General features: G+C 40.4%; 1 protein-coding gene across 1 annotated transcript; it reads right to left on the bottom strand.

Annotated features, from left to right (window-relative positions):
- On the bottom strand, window positions 1-14,676 carry samd1b (sterile alpha motif domain containing 1b). Its single transcript, XM_062432885.1, has 7 exons — window positions 13,507-14,676; window positions 12,085-12,307; window positions 11,597-11,718; window positions 4,093-4,147; window positions 3,867-3,984; window positions 2,024-2,138; window positions 1-1,911 (listed from the first exon to the last, which is right to left on the bottom strand). The coding sequence occupies exons 1-7, from the start codon at window positions 14,656-14,658 to the stop codon at window positions 1,768-1,770; spliced, it is 1,929 nt and encodes a 642-aa protein (XP_062288869.1). The 5' UTR covers window positions 14,659-14,676; the 3' UTR covers window positions 1-1,767.
- Window positions 14,677-15,697: the final 1,021 nt, after the last annotated feature.

Below are 15,697 nucleotides of genomic sequence, written 5' to 3'. Positions count from 1 at the left end.
TTGAAAAAAAAAGTGAGAGTGAAGGGGGGGATGAGAGGAGAGAGGTAGAAGTTTGAGAAATGTTGGATTTGACTAAAAAACATTCACACAAATAAACACCAATAAGTCGAAAACAGAAATATACAAACACACAAATGACAGAATTTATTTTAAAAAAAAAGATGTTTGTACAAAGACAATGTAAAACCTGGAATGTGTGTCCTTACAGAGCAGGTGGGAATGATATGGATGACAGTCTGACAGCATTTTGGTTTCCAAGGTTTGAGCTGCAAAAACGGTAAAAAAAAATGCTGGTGGCATGAGATCAGTTGATTGATTGACTCAGCATTACCCTGCGTTAACATCTTTCATTCAAATAGCTATTTCTCTATACTTTATACATTTAGGCGGATGTATTAAATGTTTTGTTTGTTTGGTTTTTTTTGCTTGAATGTATTTACATATTTACTCTGGTATATCTAGTTGATTGTTCTGCCGATTTCAGTTCAGTTAGCTGGTGATCAACATTTATGGAGCCTGCTGTAATGTGGGGACACGTGTGGGCTGGAGGAGATCTGTTTAAAACATTATGAACAAGCTTAAGTCAGAGGGTTTCATTTGAAATGTTAAACGACACAAAATCAACCACCTGCCAGTCCAACAACCTCCAGAACATCTTGGGGGAATTGTCAGCTTATTGCTTTGGCCGAAGACCGTTTTCCAAAGGTTGTGATTTAGCAGCAATTTAACAGAATCTCAACCATCCACTCCAGCTTCTGGGAATGTATTTAAAGTGTAATTTCACCCACACGCCTGAGCGTAACTCCACCCACTGCATCATTTAGACAAATGCTAAGAGTGGGCTGCGAAGGGGGGGAGATTGGCAGGAGGGCAGGAGTTCCTCTGACGTCACCTGACCTCTGACTGTCCTGTGACAGACACAGATGGATAGATTTCCTCCAGCAAGTCAGTTTTGCTGTTGGCTGCTGTTAGCTCCAGAAGCTAAAACTGTCTCAATCAGCATATATTTGAAAAAGAGGCCGGCGTTTCCACAGATTCAGACTGAAGGGTAGGTGCTGGGAGGGTGGCTTTAACATTCCTCCTTTTAAACCATTCAAGCTATTTTCAACCCATGAAATACCAATTTTTATAAACTTGGTGTCAGTGTCAATATTAACATCAGCACTGATGTATTTCATCACAGTATAGTCATATAATTTTGGTTACAGTTCAACAAACATGTTTAAGTGTGCAGTACCGCTTAAATCTGTTCAACTTGTAATTTGTTGCTGTTGACACACAAACAGTATGTGTGCAGGGACAGACACACACCCGCAGCAAGAAAAAACCCTCGTATCACAACCTCAAAAGAAAGAGAAACAGAACTTGCCTCCAAACAGAATCAACATGACCTCTTTCAAAACGTCAGCACGAAATAACAATACATCAAAACAAAACATCTCCCACAGTTTAATCGAGAAATTGCAAAGTGCTTCATTGTTGTACTTTTTTTTTTTTTTTGGAAAAAGAGAGAAATTGCATGACTGCTTTTGGACTTCTGCATCCTAAAATCTCGGTTTTAGTCGTCCATCAACCAGAGCAGTAGCAGAGGGCCTGGAGGAAGTGTGTGGGTATGCGCGTGTGTATTTGTGTGTGTGTGTTTGTGTGTTCTTGGACATGAGATAAAAAAGTATATTTTATATCATGCATGCATTTTTTTATGATTAATTGAGTTATATGTAGATATAAACAGTCTCAGTCTCTAAACAGTGTTTATTCCACGTATCGTTAGCAGTCGTCATCCTCAAAGTGTGTTTTCTGCAAAACCTTTACGTGACGCTCATAGATCTTGAGGGCGGGGCCGAGCCTGATTGACAGACCAGTCAAAACATCATTACGCTGCATGAGGAGAAGGGACTTTCCATCGATTTCCTGATGAAGAGAGCAAAGCAATGCAGGTAGAGAGGTGTAAGTTACAAGTGTTACAGCCATTCGTTGTGTCTGTGGTGCTCTCTAGTGGGGCTTAAAGGAGGTGCAGGCTCACCTGGGTCCTGAAGGCAGCAGCCTGCTCGGGGAAACCTGCTGCTGTGAAATAACTGACCACATCAGACACCGTCCAGTCCACCGGGCTCCCACTGGCAACCTCAGACTTCACAAACCTAGAAAGATGATGAAGAAGGTGATTTAATGAATTTCATCCTCTATAAGTTCAAAAGTCTAATGGCTTGAAAAACTGCAGGAAATAAGATAAGATTTATAAAGCAGAGAAAGAGGCAGGAAAGGCAGGAAACGGAAAGTTAAAGATTATAACTATTTAGCTATTTAAAATAAGAAATGTAAGAAATTAAACTTAAAAGCTATATGCATGAGGATGATTATACCTCTCCACGGTTGCAGATTCATGCACCTTGATCTGTGTCCACTTTCAAGCTGATACTTGAGCTTTCTTGTTCTTGTTTCTATGTGTGTTCTTTTGTTCATTTTTGCTTTCATTATTTAAATGTTATTTAGTAGTGATCTTTTTGATATAATTACCCTCTATAGTGGCAGAGCTACAACAGAAAGCATTTTACTGCCATTATTTACAGAATGGATTTAATGTATATGTGACCAATAAAAACTAACATTGCATAAATTACAATATTAAAGCCATATGCATGATTTCTGTACTGTGCAAATAACTGTGCAAATATATATATATGTACAGAAGTGATGAGTTTAGTAGTGCAACTCCACAGGCCTTACTAATTTTGCTGAATTACTAGACTTTGTTTCACTTTATTCGGCTTCATTCAAATTAAATTAAATTAGGTTAGAGTATAAACCTTCAGCTTTAATTTGAGGGTGTTTAAATCCACACTGTATATATGTAGTGCAGGATCATAATCCTGTTCTCACAATTTAGGACAATGCAACAATGACCCTGATCATACATACATGCATGGGAAAAACAGAAGGATGCACTTGACTGGTCAGTCACTTGACCTCGGTCCACCTGATCATGTATATCATTTGATGAGGACCAAACTGAAGTCAAAAAGCCCCAGAAACAAGCAAGCAGTGAAAATGGCTCCAGTGCAGACCCCACAGAGCATCACCCCACACAAACTGCTTGGTGACAGCAAAAGATTTGCAACCAAATATTAAATATTTTATTTGACACATTTATCTTGAGAAATGTCTTGTAAACATTACCAGGCTGCAGTGAGTAAGTTTGCGGTTGCAAGCTGCAGTATTACATACAATATAATGCAGGGCTGCAACTAACGATTATTTTCATTATCGATTAATCTGTTGATTTTTTTCTTCATTTGGTCTTTGGAATTTTAGAAAATGTCCCCAGAAAGTCCTCAGAAAGGTTTCCCAAACATACAAAACCCAAGATGCAACCTACAGTGTTATTTTGTCCTCACTAACAGTTCACAAACAGAGGATATTCAGTTTACTGTCATAGAGGGCTAAAGAAACCAGAAGATATTCACATTTAAGAAGCTCAAACCAGATAAACTAATTGAGTGATTAATTATCAGTTGATTGACTAATCAACTTATTAACTTATCATTGCAACTATAGCTTTCATTGTTTCTGAAACTCTAAAATTCTGCAACCAAAAAAAGTGATGATTTGTGATTCATTATCTATTCTAGCGTGCAGTTAGCATTCTATGCTCTGTGTCTGTTTACATGCAAGCATTTGCTTCACATTAAAAACAATCCTCGCTTTCATCAGTTTTCTGACTGGTTGTGCTTTAAGAGTTGGACTTTATCTACATCTACAAGAAATAACTGTTACAGATCCAACATATCCAGTCAGGAGGATCAGATGCTCGACAAGCTCTGTGAGTCTGTTTGGTGTTTTCAGGGTCTCACTGTCTTTGTTGGACTCACCCTTCACTGCTTACTCCTCCGTTCATCCCTCGTTCGTCAGATAGGCCGGAGTCTCTCGGGGAGGCTGTGGGTGTGAGCAGGCAGGACGACACACCGACCTCTGTCTTACACTCCGAGCCTATGAGGAAAAATGAAGCACAGTCTGATTCCCTGCTGTCACTGCTAACCACCAAACACACATATACACAAAAACACATTTTGAGTTTATCCGTAGAGCAGAACTCACTGTTAAAGCCTGAGGAAGTGTGGTTGATTGTGCCTGGCAGCATCTGATTCTGTGTCTGGAGAGAAGAGCGGTTCAAACAGAGATGTGAATTAATGAACATGACATAAAGATGATATTTGTCACCTGGAATAAATCAGCGCTATAGAGACAGTGTGAGAGGTAAAATCATGCTGAGTGAGTGATACCACCTACACCTAAACTGAAGGATAAAAGGAGCTGGCTGAATTAAGACGCAGCATGACAAAACTGCAAAATGACCATGTGGAGGTGGAAATGATGATGTGCGATGTGGGAAGTTGACTGGTGCGGGAGACGTGGCTGATGAGTCGTCTGTCTGTCCTCACCAGCCTCTGCTTCACAAATGTCTGTAACCAAACGTGGTTTCTCAAAGAGGGTTTGATTGTCTGTCTTTCTGAAAATCTGAAACATGTTCCTGGTTGTTTTTCTTCTCCCACAATCTTTATTTGTGCCATGCCTCAATACTGTACAATAGAGATTATGTACAGTATAATGTATTACAAGTACATGCAAAAAAGCAATGGATTTGAAATATATCAAAAATATCAAAAAATGTGAAAGTAGTGTTAAAGTAAAACAAAAGATAGATGTAGCACTGTAGTAACATGAGTCATGCTAACAGGAATTTAAAAACACAAACATGAAGCAGGTGAGTGAGTGAGGTTATGATGTGTATAAATCTTATAAAAGTCATTCACTAAGCTACTGGCTGGTAAAATCTGAACAACTTGTCATTCATCAGATATTGGGGAAAAAAACTATTGCTGTGTACGATCACTTCTTTGTTAACTTATTCACTTTATTCTCCTGTTGGAAGAATTATCTATACTCAACATCAAAACATCAAAAGTCCTAAATACATTAGCTGTGACACACATGGACTGTTGCCAACAGCTCCTTTTCATCTGATAGCCAGGACCAGGACTCAACAGGGTTTATGCAAAACCATCTAAACAACCTGCTTTAAGTTGTTGAAAAAATGCTTTTATGAGATTTGAAAAGTAGGCTATCACAGATTTCACCAAACACTGCATTTATTCAGTTGATTTTTCATTTCCTGTGGGATTTTTCACCACTAGTAGCGCTACCTAGCCAAATGTATACATGTCGGTCTGTTTTGTTTGTATTCATGCACATGCATGAGGACTAGGGCTTGGTGGTATATTGAGTTTATAAGATGTATCGATAAGGGGACCAGCTATTCACACTTTACGGCAATATTTCCATTTGGAGTCTTCTTTTATGCGGATTACAGATTACAAAAGAGTAATTTAATTTAATCCGCCCAAAGGATGGACAGATAGTGGGTGAGGGTTGGGGGGGCACTGACCAACTATTTATTCAATTAAAATGTATGGGACCACTACGCTATAATGCTTTGGGGGAAACCATAATTACCTTACGGAAAATATATGGATATATATCGTGTATCGCCATTCAGCTAAAAAATAAAGAGATATGACTTTTGGTCCATATCACCCAACCCTAACACATTCCTGCCGAGGCTATAACACTATTCCACTGATTGACAGTCAGTTTCTGTATTGTGGCAAGAAATGTAGCAATGCACCTATATTGCTGTTAATGCTAACAGCGTGGGACTTAAAATATTGAAAAAATTGGCTTTGTAAATGTTTTATGAGGAGGTAAATGCATTGCATCATTTGAGAGATTGCCAATGTAAATAGTGATGTTGTGTGTTTACAAAAATCTCACAGAGCAGTTTTTTTTATTGAATTGTCTTTTTTCCCGTTTTTGACATTGTGTTATGTAGATGTCGTCTTAGTTAGTGTGACCATTTATTGGATGTTCATTGGCGGAACTTCAGTGCAATATTTGAAGAGTTCATTTGCAAAAAACGGAACATTCTGTTATTCTTAACATAGCACATTCTGGGCTCTATTGCTGTTCTTGAACATTCAGCGAATTAGCGCACAGTATTCAGGTCAGATGACATAAGATGGTTGCTCCACTTTTCATCCTCCTGGATGTATAAAGAGAAGTGGATTCTGGAAGAGCACCGGGCTTTGCAGCCAATTTGACACTGTGTAATTACAACATCATGTGATGCTATTGGGCCCAAAAGGACTTTGTCCTATAGACTTACATTGTGAAAGAGATATCTTTAAATTAGTGGATGTGGATACTCCCTGCGACATGACTCATTTCACTATCACAATTTGGTCCGATCATCTGAAGAAAGTCTAGAATAACTGCATCATCATTTTATCCCCATTCAAGTTAGCCAGAGGGCTAAACCAGTTTGCAGTCTTTAGTGAGCATGCTCCATGGGTGTGCTGGTCCCATAGAGCATGCACAGTATGTTTTTAGGAAGTGGCATATTTGGCTTCATGTGCCACTGAGCAACTTTCATAGGAATGAACGGGGTCCCGCCTCCGACACTGTATCCAGTTCTCTTTATACATTCATGTTGAGCCCGAGACCAAGCCCCCACAGCTCTAGACTTTGAACCTCCAGAAAATGACTTGTTGATGCATTTGGTCCGATCACATTTGGAAAGTCCAGAGAAGCCTCATGATTGAATAATTTTAACCACATTCAAATTAGTGGCAGGTTAAACCAGAAGTTAGCTGGCTCAGCTGACAGTTGTCTCTGGAGCGCCTTCTCTACTGGTCACATGATCCTGGGTGATCTGGGTTTTATATCCAGTTGAACTTTTTTGGCTTCATGTGCCACTGAGCAACTTTCATAGGTGTGAAAGGAGCCCCACCTCCAATGCTGTATTCAGTTCTCTTTATAAATCCCTGCTGGAGAAAGCGAATGTCTGTCTGAAAGTGAATTTTGGTGTAACTTTAGCTTAAAGTTACCTTTTAAGATGGATAATTTGGCCACATCTAAAGAGTCTGTGATGTTATCTCCTTCAGGGTGTATAAAGAAGAGGAAAACCTATTCACGTAACAAAAAGCACATTATAGTGGTCAAGGAAAAGTTCCCTCTATTGCTTGTAAAACAACTTTTTGTTGTGAAGTTTGTCAGGGATCTGCACAGTCTACAGAGGGAGCCTTACATGGATATCATGCCTGGTAAACGGCAAAGACCTACACTGGATAATCCTGCAAAACACAAACAAAGGGATCTAATCAAGTACTTTGTTCTGAATGAGTATATCAGTGTATCTGAGGGTTTTTTTTCTCAAAATACTGAGAAACAATTCAAATAGTAAAGATAAAGAATTTGAAAAAGGCAAATGTTTGGTATTTGGATTCTAAACTTTAAATCATTTTAAGCAATTAATCAGCTATCAAAAAATATGTCAATTATTTTTCTTCAATTGATGCTCACTGCCCTAAGAAGAAAAGATGGGGAGTCTGTTAATAAAGAACTTTGCCTTTGCAACATTGCCAAGTACTGGATGCAGAACAGGGTGATAATACCTGAAAACTGTGGTGGTGCTCACATCTCAAATGAAAAGGCAGCCAAAATACCATTTGTGAGGGACCACATTAAAACTTTTACCTGCAGAGTTATGTTTGGTGTCGTTCACCAGGCAGAAAATATCTTCCAGTTGACTTCAATGTGACAAAGATGCACCACTCTTCCACCATATAAATGAGCAGATCTCATTCACTTTATATTATAAGCGTATTCAGACATGACTTTAACCTTGCATTCAGACACCCATCAAAAGATGTATGTTAAAATTCTATTGAAGCTGAAGGACCCAGAACTCACAGGTGATAAAAACCAGAGAACCAGAATCAGAGAAAAGAGAACATGCACCTTTCTAAATAACTGGAGAAGCAGAACTAGAAAAACAGTAACACAGTGGCCTCCTCTTATGATATTATTGGTAACAATCTGATTCTGACAGTAAAATAATCAACTGTAAAACACTAGAAACTGAAATATTGAGTCACAATGAATACTGATTTGAGACTGAATACTGAGCTCAACTGAATACTGAGTAACACCGAAAACTGAGAAAAAAATGAGTCACACTGATACTGAGTTACACTTAGTAATGTGGGAAACGCTGAAAACTGAGTTTAAACTGAATACTGTGAAACACTGAATGCTATAAGTAACATGGAATATGTTATCACGCCATGGAGTATAGTGAAATAGTTTATGTTTTTTTAGATGTTAGTGTAGTTCCCAAAGAATTGTTTGTAGACTGAAAACCATGACAAACTTTAGGCTCAGTGAGACACTTCTAAATGAGCTTTTCTGGTCACAACTGTGGAAGCTCTTTTAAATAAGGACAGCTGTGGTTTTAAATGACACCCTACAGGTTAAAACATTGGCACATTCATGCTCAGGGGTTTTATAGTCTGGCTGGGTTTTTCCAAGGTGTGATCTTGTAAATGTGTAATATTATCTATTAATGGTCTGTTTTTGTTGCAACTTTCAGCACTTTACCTACTTCTTTTGTGTTAAAGAAAAAAAAAGTTTAATTTTGTGAGTTATTTTCAATTAATCAAAACAAACCAACAGCTGTTTGATTGATATTACCTGGAATGCACAATAAAAAACAGGAAATAAACTCTTCATTTTCTCCACTAGCTTTAAAGGGCCTGCACTCCCAGACAGTTGATTTCACTTATTCTGTTTAGGTAGATTAAACCTCTGCTCAGATCACTGGAAATTGTGTGAGGTCACCAAACTACATAAGCCAAGACAAAATAGGCTGGCTCCAAAAGTGCATCATTCCCCACAGACCCTCTTATTAAAATGCCCAACTTTATAGCAGAAATAAACATGTACAGCCTGGTACAAAAAACAGTTTTGCTCTCTATCATTAATTTCTCTCTTAATGACAACTGTGCAGGAGGTGACTGTAAAAGCACCGTGGTAACCAAGTTAGCAGCTAGCTGCCAGTGTTAAGGCCAGTTCCAACCCCTCATCCAAAAACGGTCACTTCTGGCTTCAAAAATCCAAGATGGTGACAGCCAAAATGTAAACTCAAGGCTTCAATACTATTAGGAGGGTGTAAGGACAAGGAGAATGGAAAATTACAGTATAATGTCTGATAAAACGCAGCATTATTCACAACTTTGTAGACTGCAGTTGTTAGCACGCTAGCCATGCTAACTCCCACACAAGTATGTTTTGCCTGGCAGATTTCAAACAGACTGCACTATTAGAAAAGGTCAAATAAGTGAAAACACCTGTGTAGGTGTTCAGATCTTTCAATATTGTGTTTAACTTCACTGGATACTTTAAAAATATCTAATATTTTCCAAATAATTGAGTCGAAATCCAACAATGAAATTCTAAAGTTTGGTTACTAGACCAGCCACAAACACTGAACCAAACACAGCCATTAACACGTTTATCTGTTGACTGTTGTGAGACTAGCACCATGTCTTGTGCAGCCTGGTGAACTGCAGTTGACTTATAATTGTTTTTTAACTTTAAGGAAAAATTCAGGTGTTACCATTAACATGAACAATGTCTCTGTTCTATCAGAGCGTCTCAGTGAGCCATGCCAGTGTGACAGTAAGCCAGCATTTACCAATCCAGGACCCTGAATCTATCCAAACATTGACTTTTGCTGCATGTCATAGACCTCTACACATATTTCTAGTCTCTCCGTACATTCAAGTGTCAAACAAAGGCAAAAATATTAAGTATTTTTCAAAGCATTTGTAGATAAAACGACTTGTAAATGTTAATCATGTTTGTTTTCTTCATGTCACAGGATGCTGTACCTCACAGATAACTTGGAATAAAAAAATAGTTTATGTTTTCAATAATGACAAATTTACATGAACTCTGACGACAAATTAAATAATTCTGTTCTCTTTATGTTCACCTCCTTTTCAATAGTCTTTTTGGATAAAGTTGGACACACCATATGTCATTGAGTGGTTGTAGCTACATGCCAACTGTTGTTGCTGCTGCCGGAGATGTAAAACGCATCACTGTGCACCACACAAACCATCAGCATTAACGGAAGGGGTGTGATAGCGTGCACACACACTATCATGCCCCTTCCAAAAATACACAAAATCACAAAGATACAGGTTATTTGATTTTGTACACTAAATATATATATATATATATATATATATATATATATATAAAATTGTAGAGCAGAAGCTAGCAATAAAGAAAATAGGAAGCTAGAGATCTGAATTTATATATTATATTTACATCACTTTTTAACTTCTTGTGTAGACCATGCACTGAACGTCAAAAATGTTCATTTGAATATTGATTGATCATAATATATATAATATATATTAAGGAGTTTGGTTAAACTCATCACAGAAGGTGAAAGGAAACGCAATGTGACGAATGTAACAGAACAATCCATCTAATGTTAAACCAGGTTTCACAGTCAATATTTAGAAAACATCAGCTGGCATCTTTATGCAACTTCCCACTTCACTACATTTCACTGGGAACATTTTCCTTTTGACTCCGCTACAATTATTTGACAGAGATAGTTAGCAGCTGCTTTGCAAATTTCTAATTTCATTTGTAAAAAACCAACAAACAAAAATAAAACAAAAAAATTACTAAATAAAAATAGTTATAGTTTAAGACTAAACTGTGAATGAAGGTCTAAAAATTAGCACTGCCTCAATTTTACTTACATGTTAATGTATGAGTAAATATAACATCTAATAACAACATATGAATATTAATAGAATAAACAATAAATAACTACAATAAAGTAATTCTGAGTCTTAATTAACTAAGGGATCTCAATAACTGTGTTGGTTAACACAGTTGGTCAAATTAAATATACTCTGGATCACATTGGTCAGTCCAGTACTCTGTTTAACCTGGTACCTTTCTGGCAGAGTTCTTAATAGCTAGTGATAATAATTACTCCAAAACCTTTAAAATAATTGGTGGAGTTGAGGATTTTAAAATTATTATTATTTTTTTTATTGTAAGTATTGTACGACCCCTAATATCAGAGCATTGCTCTCAGTGAATTTCCCTGAATAAATAAAGGTTTGAAAAAAAAAAGATCCTCTGGCACGAGCCTATTACTGTAGATGTTTCAAAGTGCAAAAGGACAAAAACTTTTGGTGAGGCAGCTTTTAGCTTTTATTTTCCTCAACACTGGAACAGTCTGCCTGAGGAAAAATTAAAACATCTTTAGCATGGCTTTTCATTATATTATTTAATGGACATTATTAACTTCATGTAGTTATTTATTTTTTATTGTATTCATGTTTTAAAAGGTTTTATGTTTTGTTCTTACCTATTTTATGTCATTTTATTTTATCTATTTGAGCTAGTTCTTATTTCATTTTAATTAATTCTAACATCCTTGTGTGCATTAGTCTCAAATAGTTTTTTTCTGTTCACACTTGTTCTGTCTTATTGGCTTGTCAGTCAGTCTGTAAAGCACTTGTACTATCCTGTACAAAAGGTGCTATACAAATAAAGTTTGATTGATTGATTGTTATTGCCTGGTAAAGTAATTGAGATGTGGGGCATGTTGAGTCATTCAGACTTGTTTGGTTATGGAATTTAAAAACTAAAAACAAAACATGTAGCCTACCTGTGCCTCCAAATGTAACTGATCAGCGGTGACAGGTGTCTCCTGTGGGTGTGCACTGATACACTGTGACAGGGAAGCTTCATGATCAGGCGGACACAATGTCCTGTCGAGGGAATCCATCACTGAGAGTTCATCGGTCAAACATGGACAAGAGGGGGAAATTAGTTGCATTCATGAACAAAGAGAGAAAAGACTTACAACCACCACACTGTAAAGAAACCATGAATTATATTAGAGGTGCTCATGGTTATTATTTACAGTAAAATACTACAAGCAACAATAATTATACAAAAATTAGTTACAGTACAAAGTTTATTGATGCAACACTCATTATTATTATTGTCTATATTTGTAGTCTTTACAGGAGCTGTATGAATTACATTTTAAAATATAACCGTAACAGTTTAAAAAGGAAAAACTAACCACCTAAATACTTGTTGGTAGTCAGCCATGCAGTCACGCGCACGCACGCACGCACACACACACACCTTTGCCACAGTCCTGCAGCTGATGAGGGCTTTCCTGCTTTGATGCTGTCTGGATCTCAGCATCTTCTGTGGGTTTCTCAATGAGGCCTGGTTCGGTTGTCATGGCTACCGGGGATAGTCCTCCCTCCTCATCAGAACTCCTGGGATCCTTCTCCTCCTCCTCCTCTTCCCCATTCTCTCCCCGTTCTTCTTCTTCACTGGCTGTTTCCATGGGCTCATTCTCCTAGAGAGAGGGGGGTGACATACAAAGTTGTAGGCTATGAAAAACGTCCCCATTAAAAAAAAAGGAGAAAAAAAAGGAGTAGCCTAAAGTGGATCTTCGTCCTGAGTTGCCAGAGCTAACTTCTCATTCAGGCTTGGCTACGTGATTTGAGCTTTGCACACAGCATATTAGGGTATGTTGCGCTTCTTCGGGGCGGACAGCGCAGATTAAAAACACCTCCCACTTAGTGAAACACACATAGGCTATCAGAAATAACAATATCCGCCTACTGTAGTCTACCGAAGTCTGCGCCCACAGGAGAAGGCGAGAGGGAGGAGAGGGAGCTGTCAGAAATGATACAAAGGATTTAATGAGGCACGCAACGGGGGAGATGCGGGGATAACGAAGAGGAGGGGCGAGGGAATAACAGGCAGAAGTGACCAACGCGGTTTATGAGCAATGAGAAACGCACGAAATGTAAATAATGTGAACAAACACGATGCTCCGGTTGTTTGGTAGCAGCACGTCTCAAGTTTAGACAGACAGACACCGCCTACTGCACGGCAGGCCCAGACACTGCTCCGCAAGGCTGAAGTTCCTGGGAGCAAAAAAAACGGTATTGACCCCAAAACAGTGATGTGGCAACGATACCACAACCTGCTCGTGCTCGCAACATGCAGAGACGCTCTTTACGATGCGCGCGCTCATCCTGTGTGCGCATTTTTTTTTTTTTTTTTTTTTTTTTTAGGATACGGGGGAAGCCGCTCCGGAGATGCTCCTGTATGTAACCCGCACCTTTTGTGCAGGAAGCCGAGCTACACACACACACACACACACACACACACACACACACACACACACACACACACACACACACACACACACACACACACACACACACACACACAGACTCTTATATAGGGGACAAACGCTGACAATTAACCGACTGAGAGAAACACTTAACCTTCCAAAATGTTGGAAATACCCTCACACACTTTTAACATGAAATAACGAGGTTTACCGGGAAACGAAAAAGATAGGTTTGGCAAAAGGAAGTCGAGCGCGTCCTGCTCTGCGCCTTGTGTGTGTGTGTGTGTGTGTGTGTGTGTGTGTGTGTGTGTGTGTGTGTGTGTGGTCAGTGATCATTCATTTATCAGCAAGCCATCAGCGCGTCCTGTACAGCCGGGACGTGTTGGAAATATTAAGTTAGCATAGCCCACCTTTTTCACAGAGTGCTTGTGCTTGTCCTGCAGTGCGCTCTTTCCAAGTCTGCAAGCGGACGCATTCTTCGGCATCGGCTCCTCCACCACCATCCCCCTCAGAGGAAGAGTAATGTTCCCGCAGCGGGTCCTGCGCAGCCGGCCTCTCGCCACCTCCCTCTCCATGACCACTTTGACTTTGCCTCGGGTCAGTTTCTCCTCTGAGAGCCGCTCCTGACTGCTCAGATAGCCCAAAATCTCCTTCAGCCCGAGCGGCTTCATGTGGCCTCTGGTTGCGGCGGAGGAGCCCCCTCGGAGGCTCCTCTCGGACAGGCTGCGAACAGAAGCCACCAATCTGTCACCCAGGTCGGAGTTGTTGGCGTTGTTCCCCGCTGTTTTGGTGCCCCCTCCTCCGACTCGAAGTTTGGGCTGGAGGGGTGCAGTCTGCTTCTGCTGAGGGAGGCTGCTGACGCTTCCTGGGCAAGTTTTGTTCTGGGTGTCAGCTCCGGACAAACCTGGCTGCTTTCCTCCCTGAACTGCATCGCCTCTGCTCGGGGTTGTCCCGCCGGCATCCCCGCCGTCGTGCGCGCTTGTTCTGTGGCCGTGACAGGGCGACGGGCAGCCCCCCGCTCCCTGGTGTCCCAATCCCTTGTCTCTCGATGCACTTGCTTTCTCCTCTTTACAGCCGCTCCCGATTGTTGCGCCACAACTGAGACTCACGTTTCCGCTACTCGGGCTTGAGGCAGGCTTGAGCTTCTTGTCGGTGGTGATGGTGGTGTTGGCTGATGTTTGAGTGTGGGGATCTGGGCTTGGCTCAGAGTCCTCCTCCTGGTCGGTGAAGCTGTGCGCACTGTCGCCGTTGTTGTTCAGATGGTCTTGTTTGGTCGTGCTGCCGCCGCCGCTGCTGCCAGCGGCCGTAAACTCAGTCTTCTTTCTGCTTTTCCTCTGCACCTTCGCCGCGTTTCGGTACGATATGGACCCTTTGTAGCTAACTTTGAGCACAGTCTGCTCTTGAATCAGTTTTTCCAGTTCTGTCCTGGTTCGGTCCGGGTCTGACCCGTGTCGTCTCCGGACCATTCGACAAATCCTCTCGAGATCCGGACGAGCTTTCCTCGAGCGGAGAGAGTCGATGGTTTCCAAGATCCACTCTCGGTACTTATTGGGCTCGGACATCTTCTCCTGTTGGTGCAGATGGGGTTTGGCCCGAGTGCGTCTTTTTTTTCTCTCCCCTTCTGTTGTTTCACAAGTGACGCTGTGTCAAAAAGCTGGGAAGCCAGAGTGCGATCCCCGGCTGGAGAATGAGGACGGAAGCCTGGCTGGTACGCTTGCGTTTGTTGGCCACATTGTGCGCTTAAGGTGGACCGAAGATGGCGCCTGGGTCCCCGCCACAGACGCGAATGGCATTTAAGGTGGAATTGGTTCGCGTTGGCGCATCAGAGACACGTTCTTTGTTCGCAGTCGAGATCAGATCAACCCGCAGTTTATATCTGATGTTTACACAAAGAGAAAGCAGCGAGCAGCACGCACAGGAGGCGGCGGAGTTGTTGCATGTCGTGTTTAAAGGTGTTACGGTGATTCAGATGGAGCCGGACGGTCAACAGATGGGTGGATGACGGCTCCATTCCGCATCAGGCGGCAATGATGGATGTCTGACCTCTAGGCTACAGCCCTCCACCACCGACGAAATGCAAAGTATCTCATCATTTACTCACTAATAATTCACAACACAACACATTCAGGAAGGACACACAAGTTCAGTAGAATTTTACAAGTAAAACTTTATTGGAATGATACTCATGTTGCAAAATATTACACTTCGTGTTTTTATGTCACTTGTTCCCGTGACTTTAGACGCTTCCCTTTGTAGTGTGTGTATGACTGTGTGTGTGTATATGTATGTGTGTGTATGTAGGCCTATGTGTGGCTGGGGTTAACATGGTTTACGTTGGGGTCTCATTTCCCTAAAAAGTGCGACAGTATGCGCCAGCATTGTGCCTGCATCGAGAGGAAGTTGTATCACTGCAAAAACATCGAGGAGACACAGAATAATATTGTATTATAACTTCAAACATTTTGTCCATGATGATATAGTCAACATTAAACTTGACATGGAGGAAATACATCGGATGTGAAGTCTCAACAAGTGATTTACAACAATGTATAATTATAATAACAATAATAAAAGGTTTGTAAATTAGTCCATAATAACCAG

The sequence above is a fragment of the Scomber scombrus genome, chromosome 2, assembly GCF_963691925.1.
Source record: "Scomber scombrus chromosome 2, fScoSco1.1, whole genome shotgun sequence".
Lineage (NCBI taxonomy): Eukaryota > Metazoa > Chordata > Actinopteri > Scombriformes > Scombridae > Scomber > Scomber scombrus.
The sequence above is the reverse complement of the archived record's forward strand: the minus strand, read 5'-3'. Positions and strand labels throughout refer to the sequence as shown.